Source organism: Engystomops pustulosus, chromosome 1 (genome assembly GCF_040894005.1).
Source record: "Engystomops pustulosus chromosome 1, aEngPut4.maternal, whole genome shotgun sequence".
NCBI classification, from domain to species: domain Eukaryota; kingdom Metazoa; phylum Chordata; class Amphibia; order Anura; family Leptodactylidae; genus Engystomops; species Engystomops pustulosus.
The window spans coordinates 143,295,288-143,318,265 of NC_092411.1; the positions used below are offsets into that span (position 1 = coordinate 143,295,288).

A 22,978-nucleotide genomic window follows, 5' to 3' on the forward strand; every position below is an offset into this window, starting at 1 on the left:
TGATCATGTAGGATGAAACTTAACTCTCAGGCAGCCGCGTGTCAGTGAAAATGGCTACTTGTGTCAGCACTGACACGCGTGTCATAGGTTAGCCATCACTGTTCTACTTAGATGCCTTATTTCATGATATAACTGCGTATGAAATTTTAACATTTTCCATAAATTGTGCATCATCTTCAAGTCCAACTTTTTGTGAGTAGTATATATATGTGTTCGAAATGAAGTGGTGCACACACATGCCTGGTCACTGCTTCATTCACTTCAGGGATTGGGGGTGATAGCAGTACGTGCACCAGCACTCCACATATGGACCATTTAGGACATTTGTGGGTCATATGCTGTAACATCAGATTATTGGCTTTTTCACAAACTTTTTTCCTCAGTTATTGGCTGAGAATACAGATTGTTTTCGCGTCCTGGCTTCAGTGATTTGTCACTGATACCTTACTGAACCATTGTTTTTCACACTTCTTTTTTTTGGTCAGAAGGAAAAGCAGAACCTTTTTGTGACAGCATTGGATCGGTGGAAAGTGTGAAAAAGGCCATTGAAAAGAATAGTACAGTAAGGTATCAGTGACAAATCACTGAATCCAGGAATGTGTCCATAAGCCAAAATGAGTTCAGTGATGTGAGGGAAAATCGCCAATGTGAAAGAGAAGCATCAGCTGGAATAGTGTTGTGTAGAGACGCGTCCATGCTTCCAGCACCCGGGTGTGACCTCGCAGTCAGGAGTACTGCTGCTTACAGTACAGTAAACCCCTCCTGACCGGAGACACCTCATCCGGGCGTCAGTCAGCTGGTGTATGTAGCCCTGCTCTGTGACGTCCCTTCCTGCCACACTTGACGTTACGCTCCTGCCGCCTCTTCCCGGGTTCGTCACTTCCGTGCCCATCCTCTGGCGATCGCCGGTGGCAGGAGTGTGATCGGGAAGGCTTTGCCGGAAATATCGCGCTTCGTTTCTCCTCCGTGTCCTGTAGCCATCATCCGCCATCATGTCCGAGTTTGACGCTTTCGGGAACGGAGTGTCCGCCGAGGAGGACCCGGCCGCCGCCTTCCTGGCGCAGCAGGAGAGTGAGATCGCCGGCATCGAGAATGATGAAGGCTTCAGCATCCTGGACAGCGGGGATGTGCCCAGCGCCCTGCACGACGGGACAGTGGGTGAGCGGGGGCACGGTGTGTGGGGGAGGGGTGCTGAGACGTCAGTGTGTTCGGGGGATGCTCGGGATGATGGCTGCTTTCAGAGAACTGGTGGAAGGTCATCCTGATGTATGATATCTCTATAGAGCCCCGGAGATGGGGTATCTAGTTACCCATTACTGGTGTATGTCTCCTTCCCCTGTAACGGAGTTAATAATTCAGCAGTCCTCTGGTTATACCTGGATTACTCTGTATAGTGGCTGCAGATTACTGAGTGTTACACTGGGTGACATTGTAAGAGGATTACACCCAGGTTCCCTTCCTTCACTATGTCTTTCCTAATTTCCCATGTTTTCCATTGGTGAATACATAGAGATGGCAGTGGAGGCTTCTGTTACCCATAGCAATGTCTGCTCATTACACTGACATCCAGCTGCTAATGTTAAGTCTCCATAGTGATCAGGAGATACATTATAGGTAATAACTGGATCAGACTAGTGGAATGACCCTGAATAACCTTCTCTGTGACCCGAGATTGCTGAAATGGCTATTCCCTGTCCTGGATATCCTGTTTGTACATCATCTTGCCTTTACATTGATAGGAAGTGCTGGGAATCTGCTGATGCATCACCTGATCCTCCCACCCTTATCACAGACATGTATGTGGCTTATGTCTTGTATAAGATGGAGGCATGCACATCAGCCTCATAACACGGGGTTTAGCTGCAATTTCATCCAAATGTATATGAAGGCCTTAAAGGGGTTTTACCAAGTTTGCATGTCGTCTGCTATGCAGTGGATAAAGCTACATTCACGCGGGGGACGTATGTACAGTCGCAAGCTTGTGGCCATACATACGTCCCCATAGACGGCAATGTCTGACACCCTACTGCTCCGTACATGGGAAAAAGACAGGACATGTCCCATGTCCTGTGTTACAGCCCGTACACCATGCATCTCTATGGAGAGGGAAGGGGTCACCCATCCTCCTCTCCATCGCGGCGGTCATATGTTCGTCTGAATGCAGCCTTAGGAATAACAAGCTCATCACTGAGGGTCCGACCTCTGGGACTCTTACTGATGATAACAGACCCTCAGCGATTCAGAGACAGTCGAGCGAAGTGTGAAGCAATTTGACACTCTCATACTATTTAATAGAGCTGCTCCACCCACTATTAAAAATGGTACACCAATTCTCTCCAGATCGCTAGGGATCCCTTTTTTGTGATTGGTAGGGGGCCTGGCAGTCAGATTCTCGCCTGCTACAACGCCTGTAAAATCTGCAGCATTGCATGTTTTGCCCCCAGAGCAAATAAGTTATTTCTATGGGTTTTACCCGCACCTTTCAGTTTTTGCTATGCCGCTGATAAACCACCACTTTCTTCAAGTGTATTGGTCCTTTTTTACTACATTTTTAAACTATATTCTAGATCTACCAGCTTAGGCCCGTATGTTGGTGTATAGATCATTCAGTTAAACATTCCATCATATATTTTATTAGTGAAATGGTTAGTGTTGGTGACTATCGGTAGATAGGAAGATATAATGAAAAGACCTCAATCTATACTTTCCCCCTGTTCCTTTGCCTTCAGAATACTGATGCAAACCATTGACTAGTGAATAAGGCCTAAGGCCCCTTCCACACTAGCGAGTGTGATGCGATGAACTCGCATCACACTCGCAACGCAAGCTGCCGGGAACGCACGGCCCGAACGCTGCACCGCGGGAGTGAACTGACATGCTGAGTTCACTCCCGCGGTGCAGCGTTCGGGCCGTGCGTTCCCGGCAGCTTGCTTTGCGAGTGTGATGCGAGTTCATCGCATCACACTCGCTAGTGTGGAAGGGGCCTTATTCTACGTGTATTGTCAACCTCCCTGTAGAAGTTTCTTTTGACTACTGAGACTATCATACTGATGTCTGAAGTTGTCTAACTGGCTTGTCATGTCTATTATCATGGATCACAGGCGATCACTTCCCATGTGACAAACCAGGAAGGTAACATTGCTTAGACAAGTGATTTCTATGTCTTTTGGTGAAACATTCACCCAAATCTATTATATTTGTGTTTTTCAATATGATCTATGGATATCACCAGACTTGTAATTTGAGGGTGGTGGTGAAGGCATCAGGTTCTAGAGGAGAGGGCGTTTTATTGGAAGAATTTAGGGCCCTACATCGAAACAATGCTGAAAGTCTCAGCCGGGGATCCCTAGGATTGTAGAGCGCTGCTTGACAGGAACTGTATTTTGCTGTGCGAGTTGAAAAGGAGGAAATTCCTGTGGATAAAACAGTTCAAATGGTCATTGTAAAAAGCACATACAGCAGATTTTACAAGTCATGGAATTTCTTTTTTTGCCTGCTCCCATCGGTCAGCCCTCCTATATTGGCCTGTTTTTCTATGATTCTGTACTATGATATTTTGGCCATTTCTGATATATAATATTGCTGATTGCAGCATCCGAGGAGGAAGAGGGTGATGAAGGTTGGTATTGTAGGATATAACAATGTGTTTGTGTAAGAGGAGCCATTTGGACTATGTACATAGTGCTGTTATACTGCCAAAACCTGACTTATTGGTTATTTTTCCGACATGTTTCCAGAAATCAATGTGGCATCTATTATGTGCTGTTACCACTGGTTGAATCCCAAAACACAGCCAGTGCCTTGGCCTGTAATGAGGTTGATTTCCATTATTTTGTATGGAGGTTTAACTTTTCTAATCTCCCTCAAGGAGTGGTCTATTTGGCTTCCTCTTTTCCCATCCATGTAGTAGATACCTGTAGGCTTAGCTCTGTAAGATGTACCTGTAGTCGCATTGTATAGAGCCCCTTGTGCTATGGAGTAAACCTCACAAAAATCTTGAGGACAATGTCCAGTCACGTAGTTAATGTTCACACCATAAGTGTGAAAGGTGTAAGTGAATCCAGTAATCTGACATGAAGAATCCCACCTCGCATGGCATTGGTAAGTTTATTGGAAAGATGCGTAAATATTATATGGCATTTTATATGACAATAACGTGACAGGCTGTATTTTGTGGTGATTTCTAATGATTTTTTTATTCTTTTGTTTGCTATATAGATGGTGTTTTGAATGGTGACTTTTACCAGGTAATAGGAACATTTTCTTACAAGTCTCCGCAATTAAAGCAGTGATAGATGCTGTGGTACTACAAACTGCATAGGATAAGCCTAGCATTGTACGACCTTCTGATGGTTGTCTCACAAGAAAATCTATCAGCAATAACACTTCTCAGTGAATCTTAATATATTCTCACTTAGCAAATGCCTCTATATAGTTAGTGTTTTTTGCCTTCACCCCTCCCCCATTATTCAGTGCTCATTTTTTCACAGTGAAAAAAAGTAATTTGGCACTGAATAGCATTTGAATAATCATGCATGTTTTTTTTATTCCGGCGACCCAATGTGAATAAAGCTATTTGCCAACAAAGGAAATGGGGTTGGAACTGCACCATGCAGAGGTTGGGTGCAGGTCTTCAAAGCGGGTCTGACGTGACCCACTACATCCAGTAGAACAAAACGATCTGAAGCAGCACTCCGGTAGTAGTGAAAAATAAAGTGATTTATTCCACCATCAATGCGACGTTTCGCCTTATCAATAAAGGCATTATTAAGCAATGCCTTTATTGATAAGGCGAAACGTCGCATTGATGGTGGAATAAATCACTTTATTTTTCACTACTACCGGAGTGCTGCTTCAGATCGTTTTGTTCTAAAGCTATTTACCATTATTGTCCTTACCAGAATTGCACATGTTTAAGATTTTTAAGAGGTCTGCACTTTTTTGATTAGGTCCTTGATTTGACATTTCACCATCAGTACCCACGTTCTACTGATCCCAGAGTAGTTTTAGGTTTTTACTTTAGCCACCTCACAATTTACGGTGTTATGTTTGGCACTCAGTATGTCAATTAGCTGTATTCGGACTGCCCACTGACTAACCGGAACAGGACCCGGTCTCTGGGTGTCAGAGGCACCCGGAGACCCCTGGGGAGAAGGGAGATGCAGTTTGTTACTGCTTCTCCCTTCTCCGCTCCTTACAGCATCACACTGAATGAGGGCGATGCAGAGAGGAGCAGAGCCAGCGCGACCGCCGTAGACTCGGCGGTCACGTGATTGCGGGGGTCTAAAGAGTTAATCAGAGCTGCTGGGTCTAATTAGACCTAGTACAGCTCTGATCAGCTGTTGTTGGCTTTCCTCTGTAACTGAGGCTCTTATACATCCCCTAGTTACAGGGGAAATCTTGTAAAAGAGAAAAAACAAAGTAAAAAAAAAAAATAAAATTTGAAAATGTCACCATAGAGACTATACATATTATATATCAAAACGGATTAAACAAAATAGGCAATTTATTAATAATGTTTATTTGAAAATTTAAAAAAAAGTACTATACATTGCAATAAAAGCCTTTTTACCACTTTTAATCCAAAATAACAATAAAAATGAAAAAAAAGTGTTAACATTTTTATTACCTTTTTTAACTAGCTCTATGTGTCCCAAAAAACCCCGCAAATAAATTTAAGGTAGAATGCAAAAAGTTATGGCACTTAAACGGCGCAAAGAAAAATTCACTAAAAATGCCCGGTCACTAGAGCATTTTCAGGCTGCGTCACTAAGGAGTTAGTTTCTCTACTGGTGGGTGGTCCTGGGAGTCTGATTAACATATTGGTTTGCCAGATCTACCATAAATGATTGTTTGTCAACAATGGGGTCTTATTTGGTGGTGGTGCAATGTCGTTTTTAAAGGAAACCTACCACTTGAAGTGGCAGGTTTCAGATGGAAATACCGGGCACCAGCTCAGGGTGAGCTGGTGGCGGAGCTTATTTTTGTTAGTGTTTTAAACCGCGGTATCGCGGTTTAAAACACTTTTGAAACTTTATAGCCGGCGCAGGGAGGTATGTGCTCGGCGCTTACCGTGCGCGCGGCTACATAGGAAGTGAAGGAGAGCCGCGCGCATGGTAAGCGCCGAGCGCGTACCTCCCTGCGCCGGCTATAAAGTGTTTTAAACAGCGATACCGCGGTTTAAAACACTAACAAAAATAAGCTCCGGCACCAGCTTACCCTGAGCTGGTGCCCGGTATTTCCATCAGAAACCTGCCACTTCAAGTGGTAGGTTTCCTTTAAGTTCATGTCCCCTCGTAAATAGTGATGATCGGACTTGATGTTTGGGTTTGGCTGTGCACCCCGGACATCATGTTGGATTGCAGCTGAATGAACGCCCGTAGCAACTTGCCATGGTTGCCATTATCTGTACTCATAAGTGAAACTATGACAAGCGTCCAAACAGGAAATTGGGGTAAACGTATGGTGGACCCCCACCCAAAATCCTTTCCCTATTAGTGAATTTTGTTGGGGAAACCGTACTATTTTGATTTTGAGAGCCTCTCTGTAATGCTTCATGTAAGCTTTGGCTAGCAATACCAGCTTCATATTAAAGAGTAATTGTCTGTCTTACTCTGACGTATCTTTGGCTAACTTATAAAGATGTATACTTACACGTTACTCTTCTATTGATCAGGAGTCTAATGGCCCAACAGACAGCTATGCAGCAATTTCCCAAGCCGATCGTCTACAGGCAGAACCAGAGAGCATCCGCAAGTGGAGGGAGGAACAAAGGAGTCGTTTAGAAATGCTTGGTGAGAGTCTATCAGTTTCTCAAAAGTTCTACAAACTCCTGGGAAGGCTCAATACTAGATAATATAGTGATTATCTTCTTCTCTCCAGAAAATAACGGTGTCAATGAGGCTGGTGACTGATCTATACAGATAGTTTTCTAGTACGGTGGTTGTCCGGGGCTTACATCTCCACAGCTCCACTTCAGTGGCTCAATGCTTGACACGTTCTGTTAACACTTGGCTTGATATGTCTTGTGTGCAGGGCATGAAAAAGTTGAAAATTGGCATTTTTTTGCTCTTGTGCCAGTCATGCTACTTTTAAACAAATGCATTAGTCTTTATTTTCACACTTGCATTACAGAAGAATTGGGGAAGAATAGCCCAGTGTATAGAGGATTTCTTTCTGGCAATATGACAGATATCATGGTGGAACCAGTTCTTAGTCAGCAGGAAGTACCATAGAAATAAAGAGAGAGCCATATCTGAGAAAACTCTGAGAAGCAAACTGTCCACAGAAGCTGCACTCCAATTGTGAAAAAGTTTTATTGTGAGAAGTTTATTCACCCATGAACACTTGATAATGGCTCCATGGCGGAGCTGAAATGTTGTATTGTACAACTGACACTGGGTGAATAAACTTCCTTTTTCTAATTAACGGGTCAATAATAATTCAGGTGACTGAAGACAGAATCCACTCTCCTGTGGATAAAAAATAATTACATTTCTTGGACATTTCTATGCCTGTATGAATTTACAAAAGAAGGCACTCTATAACCCTACTAGAGGGACACGCATATTATATAAAAATATAGATATAGCAATGTGCTCTGTGTGCAAATCCCTGGTATGCAGGGAAATACAAAAACAAAATATTCAAAAGATACACAGCTCTGCATGTATATCTATCTATCAGTGACTTGAAAGCTGCAGCCTTTCCCTGTCATCAGCTTGCTACCCCCTGCATACACATGGGGGGGTGGGGGGCGGGGGGGGGGGGCAGGATGAGTCATTCTTTCTATTCAGTACAGATTATATATGTAAAGAAATAAGCATGGAGGGTCTGCACATGGAGTACTGAATCACTTGATGAACATTCAGGGACTTTCCACAAGGCAATAAAGGGACATGGGCCACTTGAAAAAGAGTGGCCAAACCCCTTTACTGATGAAAGCAAGTATCTTTTATTTATCCTTTACTTTCTTCTTTATATTGAGTATTTTCTACCTTGTTCACAGATGCCAACTCAAGAAAACAGGAGACTGAATGGAAAGAAAAGGCTGGAAAAGAGCTAGAAGAATGGTACACCAGGCAGGATGAACTGTTACAAAAGACTAAAGCAAATAACCGGTAACGTCTTCTACAACACTTTTATAGCATTATACCTGTTTATAATTGTTGAGCTTATGCTTCATTCATTAGATGGTAATAACTTGTGCAAAATACAGTAGTAACAGTTTTGCTGACCTTAGACAGTTTCTTTGCTGTATAAATCACCCATCAAATATAAGAATGGGAGATCAATTAGTTTTCTATTCTCTGGCTGCGCCACCACTGAGGAAAGTGATTGTAGATGCCCTTTAAGTGGAACTATGTAACAATCTTCTTTTATTAGAATTCTAAATCTTGCAATTGAAATATAGAGTTATAAAAGTTGTGCAAATTTGCCTGGGTTTCAGGCTATGTCACCCGAGCGCCTCAAGGAGCCTAGTATTTTAAAGGATGCACATCAGGGATCCAGGATATGTGATTATTCTATGGCAGAAACCCAGAGTTTAAGCCCTGGTAAATGCCCACATTTAACTTTTGGAGCAGAAACCCCTTTTTGAAAACTCTTAGGAAATAGTTTATTATAATCCACATTAGTTATTTCATGCAGAATGCAAGCATTTCCTTAAAATATACTTATTGAAGGGGTATCAAGAGGGTTGTCTTGAATTTATTATTCTTTTTCACTGGGATCCCCATGAGTTATGCAGTCTAGTATTTAGTGCTACCGTCTTTTCATTGCTCTTTTGCTATACATTGTCTAATCAAAGACTTGCCACTTTGGCCTTGGTGTTACCATGGGAATTAAAGTGAGAAGCATGCAGATCCTGCCCTCAGACATATAGGGGGAGATGTATTAATCTGTCTACACCAAAATACTGGTGTAATTCCCACCTGAAATGATGTGTGTCGCATATATTGAAAGTTCTAGACCATTTTTAGGTTGTTTTAGAACTCGTCTGAAAAAGGGGAGTGTCCTCAGTAAAAGGAGGTGTGGCTTTACAGGAAATGGCCCGTGCACTAGAAAATGTAATATTGCGGTGCATCAAACTAGACAAACTAAGGAGGTGCAAAGTGGGGCTCGCCGTTCTTGGGCTGCATTTACACAAACGTATGGCCACTGGGCTGTAGCCGGGCGTACATATGTCTGGTGCTATGCAGAGGAGGAGGAGGGTTGACTCCATAGAGATGCACGGCGTTGTAACACGGGTAAAGCTAGGACATGTCCCGCATGTGTGCTGCACCGTACCGCTCCCGTACCATGCCGTGAGCCCATAGAAGTGTATGGGGGACGCATATCGACCGTATATATGACAGCTGTATATACGTCCCCCATACATGTGTGTGAATGCAGCCTAAGGGGCATTTTGTACCTATGCATGGTGTAAATGTAATAATACATTGGCGTATAATATTTAATCAAGGTATATGTTTTGTGTGTAAAACCCTCTATTAATAGTTTTGTTGCCTTCTCTCTTTATCTTTGAATGTGAATTGACCACTTTGTGTTCTGGTGTGGGGCTCTTCTTATCTCCTGTTATTCTCCATGCTTATTTAACACTCCACTTCTCACTGCTTTCTCCCTCTTTTCTTCTTTGCCTGCTTGCCTTCTCTTTGGACTTCTTGCTGCCTGTAGGGTGGCAGATGAAGCTTTCTACAAACAACCCTTCGCTGACGTGATTGGTTATGTGTATGTTACTAAATTACTACTTCTACTTTATGGATGTTCTTTCTTTTTTGTCTTATTGTCCTTGTGCTTTTGTTATAGGTGGGTAAATTGGGGCATGTATTGTATATATCAGATAGGGTAAATGAATAAATATGGACTTTTATTATATAATCTGATATCTTATTGTGGGGTCCCTCGTTATTCTATCTGGCCACAGGTATGACCACACATAGGATGGCAGCAGTGTGGCTGTGAACCAAGCTGAAAAATATATTTCGTGCAAGGTACTGTAGGTAACTCCATCTCACCTGCAGAACTGCGCTACTATGGATAGTTAATTTAATGATGGGTACACTTGGAAAAAACAAAAATATAGTGCCCGCACCACCAAAAGTTTCAACAGAGATCATCATAAACTATTCAAATGTTTTGACAGTCCCAGATTTATTAAGGCCCCTGCGCCAGTTTTCTGGCGGACTTTGCACATACAACTGCTTGTACATGTATTTGAGAAGTGTCCGAGACACATTTGTGGTGCACGCTACACTATACCCAACACAACACAAAATACTGCACTGAAATGGCCGTTCCGGTGCTTAGTCGGGCTGTGTGCCGCATTTAACAGGCCAAGTCTGACAGGAGGAACTGTGCTACTTTTTTATAGGTGTCAATACAGGCCCAGATTTACTTAAGATGTAAAGCCCCTGCACCGGTACAAATTTGTGGCGAACGCGTGTTTTTTTTTTGTTTTGTTTTTTTTTTTTTTTTTTTGGTGCACACTGCAAGTTTGCTCAGTTTTTTTAGTGAAGCTGTTTCAGTCTACTGTCTCACATAGGAGGAGAAGGTATCAAGTATAGGCCCTGACCCACTAGTTGCAGGGACTGTGATTTGGGTAACATGTACACAGGTTGTTTTGCTATTTGTTTTTTTTTAATTTATCTGGTGGCACACTGTCACTTTAAGTTCAATTAATCCTAGAACTTGGATGTGTTTTCCATGGTGTGCAGGTTGTAGACCCAGAAGTTTATGGGAACCCAAATATATGTATGGCAAATATGTATGTAAGGCGGATGCGCATAAGCGAGTGATATACTGATGACACACGTCCCGGTTTTGCAGACAAGTCTTGGTAATGGATTACACACTGACCACGGCCTTGCACCTTCATGTGCAAGAAGCCTTACTGAGATGTGCAAGTAGCCCAAGGCCTTTGTATTCGGCGAGTCATCTGCGGGTGAGCTCTTCTCACACACCGATGACAATTTAAAATGACTGCTAGGGACGCAAACACGGGCAGAAATCGGACTGGGGCGAATTGGAGGTCCAAACACTCTTGTACATCTCCTGTGTCTCCCTCTTCATTCAGTACTGTTCATACAGTACCTTTTTGGTCAGCACTTCACAAGGAGGGAGGCACAGGAGATGAGTGAGAGTGTTCAGACCTTGCTTTGCTCATCCCTTCATCTACATCCTGTAAGCCTGGGCCAGAGAAGGATGGAAGGAAACCGGTGATGCTCCACCTATTCCGCAGAGATCATGGCTGTAAATAAAGGACTGTTCAAGGAATATTCAGGGATCATGTTCAAGACAGTAAATGCACATAAGCATTTTAGTAAAGCAATGACCATCCCCTTTAAATAATTGTGTGTACTTTTTAGTGTTTAGTAAGAAGTATGAAAAACCAAAAAAGGCCCCATATGCAGTCTCAACCGCCCTCCAAAATCCAGAACCAACAAACACCAAAAACAAAAGAGCTTAGAAAAATAATAATTTATATTTTATTCAAAATAACACATATTGTACATGTAAACAACTTTCAAAAGGGATTCCTGAAAGTCGGAATATAAGGGGAACAAGATATGTCCAGGTGGAAATGGGACAAACAGAGTACCTATGACCCCCCTACACATGCCTCCTGACGAAGCATCAGTGCGAAACGCGCGTCGGGGTGTTCCTGTTGGCCCTCCCTCTGATTGCCTCTGTGCCTTTTGTATTATGCCTTTGGGTAAGTGTGGCCTGCTTTTTTGACCTTTTTTGTTTGTACTGTCTAATTGCACATAGGTCTACTTTTCCCAAAAGAAGTCCTACTTTCGGACATAATACATAATTGATATGTCTTTTTGGCATATATTTTTTGAGGCATGTGTAGGGGGGTCATAGGTACTCTGTGTTTGTCCCATTTCCACAAGGACATATCTTGTTCCCCTTATATTCTGACTTACAGGAATCCCTTTTGAAAGTTGTTTACATGTACAATATGTGTTATTTTGAATAAAGTATAAATTATTATTTTTCTAAGCTCTTTTGTTTTTGGTGTTTAGTAAGAAGTACAATGTATTAGCTCAGTTGCCTATTACACATATGCTTGAGGACCCAAGGACATCTGTTATCATTAGGTGTGCACCAGTATTCTGGAGCATGTGTATTTTGGAGGCGTTATGTAACTTTTTGGAGGGTAACTGTGCCATGCCTGGCTGTAGACATTTTTCATGGAAAGTGGTGTTCTGCTTTCTTTTTTACCATATTCTGTTCAGTTCTCTCGACAACTTCAAAAAATAAACAATCATTTGCCCAAATGAGTCTTGTATATAATGAAATGTATAGTGGATCAGCTAATGGAGGCCTTTTTTGCTGTACTGTATGTATATATAGGAGCCGTAGCTCACATTACAGATGCATTGACTTCATTGACTGCACTCTTTATGCTATTTTATCTCACTGAACCACAATGTGTTAAATCAAGCCTTTTATTTATCCAGGCTTTCTGTATTCTTATTTATTTATTTTTTACTGAGATTATAAAGAGTAAATCCTTTGAAGATGCCTAAATACATGTATTTCATTGTGTCAAAGAAATATAAGCAATACTTATAATAGCCCTAATACTAGAATTATAACTGGCTCCTTATTCTATCATCACAATAATTGTCCAAGGTAACAGGATTATATGAGGGAGGATTTATTTTGTCTTCTGTGAAGCTGGAGCTACTGTGCATGCGCTGAACTCTGGCTCCGCAGACGAGTGCGGGCAGCTATTGCGGCAAGAAGCTCCTGCTACTCCACGTCCCAATAGCCTCTAGAAAAGATTTGCATACCGTATATATATAAGATAAGATATTTACAAGGTGCTGGTACACTGTATAGGAATCTTGCATCAGATCTACCATATGATGGTAGGTTTCCTTTAACCCACATGCAGGGATGAATAGGACTGTAGGGTCACTAGGTTTGGGCCCCTAAACCTAATGCCTATGAACATGTTACGTGTTTAGGTTTCCCTTTAAGATCTGTTTAGCTGTGTTGTATAAGCCCCTGCCTTGTCACTGCTCTGCTGTATCAACCTACACAATCTACTTTGCGATGGTTGTGAGCTTTGATCCAGGCTGCACACAATGGAGAAGTCTCCCATGTATTCTTCTGTTATGTGTGGGTGTTCAGCTGCATCATACACGTTAATTGTTGTGCTGCTGCAGAACCGTGTGCTCTCGTGAATAGCATTAAACACTCTCATTTAGTTCTCCCCTTGATCTTCCCTTCTCGACAATGTCCTTTCCCCCATGCCTCTGAATATACTAGTATTAGCTCTCTAGCTGTCAATGATGGTAACGTGGGTTTGCCAGCATGCCAGCAGTGTCCTAGTTACATGTCCTGCTTGTCATCAGCATTACCTTCATGTTCATCTTCTGTATCTGACTTAAACTTTTTCTTGTTTTTATTTCTTCTCTTCACCTATAAGCACAAACATAAACCATCCTTGCTACAGCCTAGAACAGTTAAGTAAACTCTTCTCACTGCCCCCTTAACCTGTCCGTCCCATGGTTAGTGCTAGTGTCGTAGTGACCTGTCTGCAGTGGTGTACACCCACCATATGTCCTAATGTCACCACATCTTTCCCTGGAAGTCCCTCCTCCTTGTTTTTTTTTTTTTTTTGTGCTTTATCTACATGTTGCACCTGTTTATCCTCCCATGGTTTGGCTGCTTCTGGAGATCTGTAGAACATAATGGAGAAAGTAGACTCTAATGTCATTCTTCAGCAAGGCCTTCAAAACCTGTAGCATTTCTTGATAGATTTATTATCTTTTGTGCCTAGATTTGGGTGATGCTTGGTTAACTGATGAAAGTAGTATAGCTTGTCTAATACATGCATTAGGTGTAGTAGCAGTATATAAAGGCTTAGTCTGACTCATTACGTTGCAGGCTTCGTGTGTTCAGCAGCTGCTTCACTTGTCTTGTTTCCATATTAGTGTGCTGTCCTGATTTGAAATATGCTTTAACATGGTATGAAGTATTCATACAGCAGGAAATAGCCATTGAGTAATGCAGGAAACGCTGCAGCCAACTCCTTACAGCACAGATCCTATGTAATTGAATGCAGTTTTTGCTATATCATTAAATAAATAATCTGAGCTGGGTTGAAAAGCGTTGCCTGGTAGAGTCGCACACAATTTGGTTAAAAACATAAAAAAAACTTTACATCAATCCCTGCTCCTGTTCTAAAACTTACCAGTCGCCCAGTAGTCTTTACCACCTGGTTAGTTGTGGCAAGAATGTATGTAGGCTCGTTACTTGACAAATCCAGCCCTGTCCTCAGATCACATTTCTTCCAGCCAAACAATTCTCACATTTAGCACCAGTAATATCTGCTGGTAAATGGTTAAAAGTCTTACACCTTATCACCTAAAATGATCTGACACTGAAGCTCTACTTTTTTCTGAGTCAATTTCTGAGGAGAAGAGTCATGTTTTCTCTGTAGTCAACTACTTCTCCTTTTGATTAACAGATCTACTCACCATTTCTCGCACCCTGCGACAGGCGGGGCCAAGCGACCATGGGCGGAGCCAACATAGACAAAGGCAGAAAACATTTGGGGAATTATTTTAGTGGCTGGAGGAGGCAGATTTAAGCCAGGACACCTTTTCAACAAAGGCACAGTGGTGGCGTTGGGGGGAGTGCGTACGGTTTATTGTAACTGTTATTGAAGACGCATTCTTTTTCAATTTACCCCAATTTAAGTCTGTGAAAGACTGAATATATTCTGTCTGGATTCCACAGACAAAGCACAGTGGTCTGGAATCCATGCATCATAGTGACACGCTTTCCCAAACACTACTTTTTATTGCCATGTATTCTAATGTGACTCAAATCTCCTGGGAATCCCTATACACCAGGTTGGACCCTGGCCCATTGTAGATATGGATGGGTCACCAATTTATTCCTTGTCCTGGCATTTCCTGCCTTCTGATTTATGACCTGGAAGACTATACCAGCGGCCACTGAATAAGCTGCAGAACAGGAGCGTCAGAGGATTTGTGAATTGAATACTGTTTATTTTATGTTTTTAACAAGTTGCAAACATTAAGATACATTCCCTGCAATTTCTTTTGATATCAATCATTATTTTCCAGTATATTACAGTTTTATCATTTATTTTTTTCCTTCCTCTAAATTTTGTTTGGTTCCACATTGACATATCTGATAACACAAGGTAATAACAAACGCTGGTATGTGAAGATCCAATCTAGATCTATATCTTGAAACCATGTTGAATGCATTTTCTTTGGTTGAGTTTAAGGAATAGGAAACTGAGTAATTGAATGCCCGTAACCACAGGGCAAAGTAAATATTTTTCTAATTGGTGAATTTACTGCCTTTCAGGGCTGCTGAAGAAGCCTTTGTAAGCGATGCTGAAGAAACGGCCCCGGGAACAGAGTGGGAAAGAGTGGCTCGTCTTTGTGACTTTAATCCCAAGTCTAGCAAGCAAGCAAAAGATGTTTCCCGTATGCGCTCGGTCCTGATATCACTCAAGCAGGCGCCACTGGTGCACTGAGAGAAAAGCACAACAAAAATATGACACTTCCAATATTTTAATCTCAGAGAAGCTATGTTTGCAAAAATGGGTTAAATTTTACATTTCCTCCTTTTTGGGACCAAACCTCCATGTGTATTTGATATCGATCATTGTATGTAATTGCTCCTGTTTTTCCCTTGTACTTAGAAAATACATTTTGGGAGGAAACCCCACATCTGATCATTGTCTCAGTGTGCTTCAGTGTAATACAGATTGTTGTTGGATTTGTGCAGAAGTGTAATAGTGATATTAAAGGTCTATATATGGTTGAATCTTTATGATTATTTCAGTCTATGTCTTCTGTCCACTGACAATGATTCTTTTGTAGGAATTGATAAATATTGTACAACTAAGAATATAATACAGTTAAATACCATTTATCTGTGGTGTTGATCCTTTGGCACAGGTGCCAGAGGTGGCACTCTGATTGTTCTGGGTAGGAGAGTGGTAAAGGGAACCTGTCAGCAGGGACCTCATTTTCACTAAAGACAGTTTACAGAAGGCAGTTACAGCTGTATTGCATGTATGCCTTTCTGGTTTCTCTAAGCATTTGCATTACAATATAATTGTGTGTTATAACTTACCTTGTACCCTGACAGAATCCTCTGTTTAGTCCCAGTGGTTGGGGTTTGGTTTGGATGCATTTAAAAAGAAAACATGTGACTTGTCTGTGCTGCAGACTGCTCAGCTCTCAGCCCCCACCTTTGTGCTCATGTACAGCTCCTCCCTCCTGCTCCTTTAAAGAGCGCACAGCCTGGTGAGTTGACATCAGTGGGAGAGGGAGGAGCTGTAGAGGAACACAAAGGTGGGGGCTGAGAGCTGAGCAGTCTGCAGCACAAACAAGTCACATGCTTTTTGAAATGCATCCAAACCAAAGGGCAACCTCTAAAACTACACAGAGGATTCTGTCAGGGTGTTATAAGACACAATTATATTGTAATGGAAATGCTTATCGAAAGTAGATTTACAATGCAGCTGTAATGGGCTTTTGCAAACTGTTCTTGGTGAAAATGAGGTCCCTGGTGACAGGTTCCCTTTAATAACATGTGTTGATGATATATAATACGATGACGATGAATCGCCAGTCCACCTTATACCACTCAACCAGGTAATCATCCAGTTCAGACAACCTCGGTCCTCCAGAGTCAAAGCATACTTTATTGGATTTCAGCCCCAGACATTGACAATGGCGTTAGTATCAATGGTGATAGCTCTGACTTGAAGATGTAGATGAATGTACTACCATACCCAGATATTCTACCTCCATTCATCTACACTCACTGGCCACTTTATTAGGTACACCATGCTAGTAACGGGTTGGACCCCCTTTTGCCTTCAGAACTGCCTCAATTCTTCGTGGCATAGATTCAACAAGGTGCTGGAAGCATTCCTCAGATTTTGGTCCATATTGACATGATGGCATCACATAGTTGTCACAGATTTGTCGGCTGCACATCCATGATGCGAATCTCCCGTTCCACCACATCCCAAAGATGCTCTATTGGATTGAGATCTGGTGACTGTGGAGGCCATTTGAGTACAGTGAACTCATTGTCATGTTCAAGAAACCAGTCTGAGATGATTCCAGCTTTATGACATGGCGCATTATCCTGCTGAAAGTAGCCATCAGATGTTGGGTACATTGTGGCCATAAAGGGATGGACATGGTCAGCAACAATACTCAGGTAGGCTGTGGCGTTACAAAGATTCCCAATTGGTACCAGGGGGCCCAAAGAGTGCCAAGAAAATATTCCCCACACCTTGACACCACCACCACCAGCCTGAACCGTTGATACAAGGCAGGATGGATCCATGCTTTCATGTTGTTGACGCCAAATTCTGACCCTACCATCCGATTGTCGCAGCAGAAATCGAGACTCATCACACCAGGCAACGTTTTTCCAATCTTCTACTGTCCAATTTCGATGAGCTTGTGCAAATTGTAGCCTCAGTTTCCTGTTCTTAGCTGAAAGGAGTGGCACCCGGCGTGGTCTTCTGCTGCTGTAGCCCATCTGCCTCAAAGTTCGACGTACTGTGCATTCAGAGATGCTCTTCTGCCTACCTTGGTTGTAACGGGTGGCGATTTGAATCACTGTTGCCTTTCTATCAGCTCGAACCAGTCTGCCCATTCTCCTCTGACCTCTGGCATCAACAAGGCATTTCCGCCCACAGAACTGCCGCTCACTGGATGTTTTTTCTTTTTCGGACCATTCTCTGTAAACCCTAGAGATGGTTGTGCGTGAAAATCCCAGTAGATCAGCAGTTTCTGAAATACTCAGACCAGCCCTTCTGGCACCAACAACCATGCCACGTTCAAAGGCACCCAAATCACCTTTCTTCCCCATACGGATGCTCGGTTTGAACTGCAGGAGATTGTCTTGACCATGTCTACATGCCTAAATGCACTGAGTTGCCGCCATGTGATTGGCTGATTAGAAATTAAGTGTTAACGAGCAGTTAGCCAGGTGTACCTAATAAAGTGGCCGGTGAGTGTATATATTCCATTCCTCTATATCCTTCTGCCTAACTTCTTAACCAAAATCTTATACCATTTTCTTTACATTAACTAAAATGTGAAAGATCTCTTGTTGGTTGAAACAGAGACAACTCAACTTAAGCTCCCATAGCTGAAGTTGGCGATATTATAATGTTGACCAGTAAACGAACATTCTCCTCTTATACCATTTTCTTTACATTGACTAACATTTCGAGGATATTTCACTGGTTGAAACAAAGTTTAAAACTCAAGTTTTGACAGCTGCAGACAAATGGAATCAACCCTGGAGATGGCCATAAATTAAACACCTAGATAAGATCACTTCCTTTGCATAATAAAATGGTACAACTCAACTGCTACCTCAACCCCTCCAGGAAATGTTTTCTTTTTCTGTTCCCATCTACATCAAACACCACTTGTAAGGTATCTTAAATAACTATCTTGTAAACCAAATCCAAGGATGTTACGCCAGTTATAGGTGATTGCAATGATGCTAAAACATCTTTCCATGTTAGAGCAATGCATGTAAACCTGCACATATGAAAATAATGTAAAGTATATGCCTACAACACGAACATTGGTTAACCTGAGGCTGGGGGAGAACATTTCAGAGGGCTGAAATTGTGGATCTCTGACACCTAGAATCTCAGGAGGAAGTTTCCCTCTGAAGGAGGAGAATCTCCTGTTTCATATGGATCTAGGATTGTGCTCCCCTTTGCCAGAGAACCAGATATATTATCTGTTAAATTGCTGTCAGCAGTGACATGTATGTGTTCTCAAACGCACCAGAAAATTTAACTTGAAACACGAAACGTTCCAGATTACTGGCCCCGAGATTCTTTGTCCCAGGGAGCCAAAGTTATGGCTCCTAGAATCCAGGATGTATCTCATAGAGGTGCCACCCAGTGAGGACTTGCATGCTTGGTCGAGAAAGTTAAAGCATTCCTGGGACTACAGGAGGAGCAAGCAGGTGTGGATAGGGCTGGATTGTCATTCCCCATCCTGTTAATGGCATTTTATCCTTAAAGACAAGATTCTTAAATGTACTCAGGATAACGAAATAACACATTCTCTAATTCACTGTTAACAAAAATACAGCATATTGTTCTAACACAGTAGTAAACTGCTCTCTGCACTCCAGAGCTCCCCCAACCTTGCATTCCAAGACAAGCTCACACTCACTCAGACTTCCTGCCAGCAAACAGAAGCATGAGGATAGTAAAGCTACAGACAGATAAGGTCTTTATCCAGGGCATGGGAGTTGCCATCTTGGTGAAGTAACGTCATCGGGGGCGGCGATCGGTTGTCATGACAGCCTCTTTTCTTCCGAAGACCCGAGGCTTTGTCGTTTTAAAACATTCATTACAATGTGCGATTTGCAAAGCAAGTTGTTATAATTACATGCTGCACAAGGCACTGCTACTGGTTACAGGAGTAATCTGTGCTGACAAAATCCCTTTAATAATTTGGAGGCTTTATATAATAATAGAATCAAATAATGTAAAGGGAACTATGTGTAAATTAATAAGTAGGAGGCACATTGAATAAATGTATAATAAAACTTGAATTATATGCATAATAATTAGGACACATGTTAAAAAGGTAAATAATTGGTTTGGCAGCACTGTATAGAAAGAATAAAGATTCAGGGACTTTTATAATAGTAATTTATTTGGGAGTAACAATGTAATCTTTGATATGCAGGTTAGATTTGTTACGTAGATTCTTGAGCAGTACAGTTTGTTATCCAGGTGACACTATTGAAAGTAACTTTCGTATTTTTAGGGGGTGGGGGTGTATAGAAAGAATAAAGATTCAGGTTGTGAACGGCCTCTATGACAAAATTTTCTTTAGGTTTGTCTTATATTATGCACGAAAAGTGGTGATGACGACGTGGAAGGACCCCCCCTTAAAAAGATGGATACTACTTATTAAGAGTGTCATTCCCCACTACCGGTCCCTGTATGCCAACAGGAAGTGTCCCCTGAAGTATGATTGCATATGGTCCAGATGGTGCGTGACTCCCTATACAGCCTAATAACCTCATGTGGTAGTTATTTCTCTCCATAATGAAGGAGACCGAGTGTTCTGGTATGTATGTGTGTGTGTATATGTCTGATCGTCTATGTGTCAATAGTTATTTTTGTCTTAACAAGACATCTGGCTACATTATCCTGCTACCATTTACTGTGTGATATCCCTCAGTTAATATTGGGTTGTTGTAAGACCTTGATTGTTACCATGGATGTTATTTAATAACCCTGCATTGTAGGGAAGAAAGTATGTAACAGACAATCTTGTTCTTTGGTTCTGTTTATTGTAATTGTGTGAAATTTCAAAAAATTGAAAAAATAAATAAATAAAGCATAAAAGATTCAGGGACTGTATAATAGTAATTTATTTGGGGGTAACAATGTAATCTTTGATATGCAGGGGGCACAGGTTAGTTTTGTTAAGTAGATTCTTTAGCAGCACAGTTTTTATCCAGGTGAAATACTGTAAGTAACTGGTATTTATAGGGGCGTAGTGTGGGGGATGTGCTGCCTGCAGCTGAGCACATCTGCCTGAAAATTCTACAGCCAGATTTTATGACAATTCTGGACGCGTAGGAGAAGACATGTAACCTGTGAGGTAATAGATCCTACTGCTTTCTTTGTCAGATCAGTATTGTATTCACTGAGTAACCCAGTGTGAGACAGCTCTTAGCTTATGTGCTGTTATATCTACAGGGTCAGAGAGCCAGACGCTGGGACGCTAGAGTGTCGGGTTATTGTCACCAGTTTCTTATTAGGTAGGCGTGGAGTGCTAACAGTTACATCATTATGGCCCAGGCACTAGCAGGAATCCGCGGTAATTCTTTTACAATTCCTAACATTAATGCCTTGAGATATCACTACTGCAGCCCTGTACTCCCACCATGAGACATGCACTAGTAGAGAGGGACTAGCTTATCCTTTGTTTTACTGCCCCCCCTACTGATTAGAAATTACCTCCTCACAAAATATTTATATGTAGTAATTGGTGGGCCCCCAAAATAAATTTCACTGGTGGGCCCCAGGTACTCCAGTCTGACCCTGCATGCATCCCATGGATCTCATCATCTCATGTCTAATCTGTCTCCTCTCTTTCTAGGTGTCAGATTCTAGTACAATGTTCAGAAGCTAAATGAAAGTGTATATAAACCCTATACCCTGGTAATCTAACCACATTGCCAGTACACTGCATCTCACAGCACTAGAGGGGCCATAAATTTTCTTTCATGAGTAAAATCCGTTAAGATGCCAATATGATTGAAAGCAGCGGCAGCGCAGGGAAGTTGCTGATTAAATTGCAGGGTACAGTCATGGCAAAGCGTCTGATCATTAGATGTTGTTTACATTCTTCCCCAGAGCGCCGTATATGTACACATTCTGTAGAGCATCTATAAGCTAACAAAAGGCTAATAGACATTTTTCAAGTCTTAAAGCAATGTCTTTCCATCCTGCCTTTTTTTTGCCAGTATAGTGGTCAGACGGAGGCAACAACTATGCCTCCGTCTGCCACCATATGTCAATGGATATGCTCAGCAAATATGTCGGCAGCTTTCCCTGTGTATACGCTAAGCTTACACAATAAAAACCATGGTAAACCCAGCTTAACTCCCTGGCATCACTGACTTTACAGGATACCCCCGCCATTCAGGTGTACAGCACCGATTATTTCAGCCCCCTGTCCCATCCTGTAGTCACAGGAGTGTTACAGCAATAGGCTACCAATGACACCAAGAGCAGTTGTGCATAAATGGACCATACATTTACCGGTGTGAAGCAGGTAGGTCTTTCTCTGCTGAAGCTCGCAATCCAGAATTGCTCATATATATAAAGACACACAATACATGTGTAAAAGCACACCTCTAAAAATGACAGACATTTTACACACCAAGGCTGCATTTACATGAACATGTGCTCACGCTGGTGCACTGGAGAGGAAGAGGCATAAGCGTTGCTCATCCGACTCCTCTCCATAGAAGACCAAGCTGCATGGCGATTCTTCTGGTCAAAAGGTAGAGCAGACTCTTTCTTTTTTGTGGTGACGGCACAGTACGGTGAGCACAAGTTGTGGTCTGGGTTTCACAGGTATCTATGGGGAAAGATGTAGTAGCCAGAGGATCCTCCTGTCTCAGATATAAAGATCATCATTCAGAAGAGAGACAAGACAGCAAGCTCAGGTCAGAGGATCCTGGCTCAGAGTTTCTGCAGAGATGAGTCGAGGGATCTAGGGAACTAGCAGCTGCCTGACAGAAATCCTCTATGCATGGTCGGCCAGCAGAGGAAAGCAAGAGGACGGATACAGCAACCAGTAGGGGGAGCCATTCACAAGTTTAATGATTAATTGCACAGTAAGGGAACATAATTTTTAATAAATTATAATGGCAAAAATACTTAACTTGAAGGCATTCAGATAAGTAAAAATATAATATGGTGGCGTAACCCCTTTAAACACTCCATTCTAAACTATCTGGCGGCTAACATGGTCATTATAATGTGGAATAAAAACAAAGAATGCAACGCTCATCCTCACAAATGAAACACAAGCTATACATGGTCTCTCATTGGTCTCTTTATTGTTGTTTTGTGCTATTAAATTATCATAATGCTTTTTGCATTAACATAATAAATAAATACCAAATAGTTATCACCGGGGCATAATTATACTGTACTATGTACAAAGGTGGAATGTTCAGGAGATAACTTTTCATAAAACACTTAAAATGTACCATCCTTACAACAGTCATTCCATGACATAAATAACATGAAATTTTAGAAAGCGGTTGGACTTTTAGGAAATTAAAATTCCTGTTAACATTTGGCAATTACAAATAGCAATAATAATAATAATATTGTATACTTACAATACAAGAAAAGCAAAGTTTTACAACCCCAGAA

The 22,978-nt window shown here is 41.9% G+C and overlaps 1 protein-coding gene across 7 annotated transcripts; it reads left to right on the forward strand.

Annotated features, from left to right (window-relative positions):
• Nucleotides 1-806: 806 nt before the first annotated feature.
• On the forward strand, nt 807-15,834 carry CLTA (clathrin light chain A). 7 transcript variants are annotated; one of them, XM_072155202.1, is made up of 8 exons: nt 807-1,158; nt 3,593-3,619; nt 4,219-4,247; nt 6,677-6,794; nt 8,009-8,120; nt 9,676-9,729; nt 13,445-13,480; nt 15,364-15,834. In XM_072155202.1, exons 1-8 carry the CDS (start codon nt 993-995, stop codon nt 15,533-15,535), a joined length of 714 nt encoding a protein of 237 aa, XP_072011303.1. In that variant the 5' UTR covers nt 807-992; the 3' UTR covers nt 15,536-15,834. The 7 variants fall into 7 exon arrangements, with proteins under 7 accessions (XP_072011303.1, XP_072011330.1, XP_072011319.1 ...); XM_072155229.1 differs by lacking the exon at nt 9,676-9,729; XM_072155218.1 differs by lacking the exon at nt 13,445-13,480 and having other exon boundaries at nt 809-1,158.
• The last annotated feature ends 7,144 nt before the right edge of the window (nt 15,835-22,978 follow it).

What these genes read in the sequence shown, in the direction of transcription:
- CLTA (XM_072155202.1), top strand. Translation starts at nt 993, where the DNA reads ATGTCCGAGTTTGACGCTTTCGGGAACGGAGTGTCCGCCGAGGAGGAC. An exon ending in GCTGACGTGATTGGTTATGT is followed by an intron (nt 9,730 to 13,444) that starts GTATGTTACTAA and finishes TTCACCTATAAG; the next exon opens with CACAAACATAAACCATCCTT. An exon ending in CCTTGCTACAGCCTAGAACA is followed by an intron (nt 13,481 to 15,363) that starts GTTAAGTAAACT and finishes ACTGCCTTTCAG; the next exon opens with GGCTGCTGAAGAAGCCTTTG.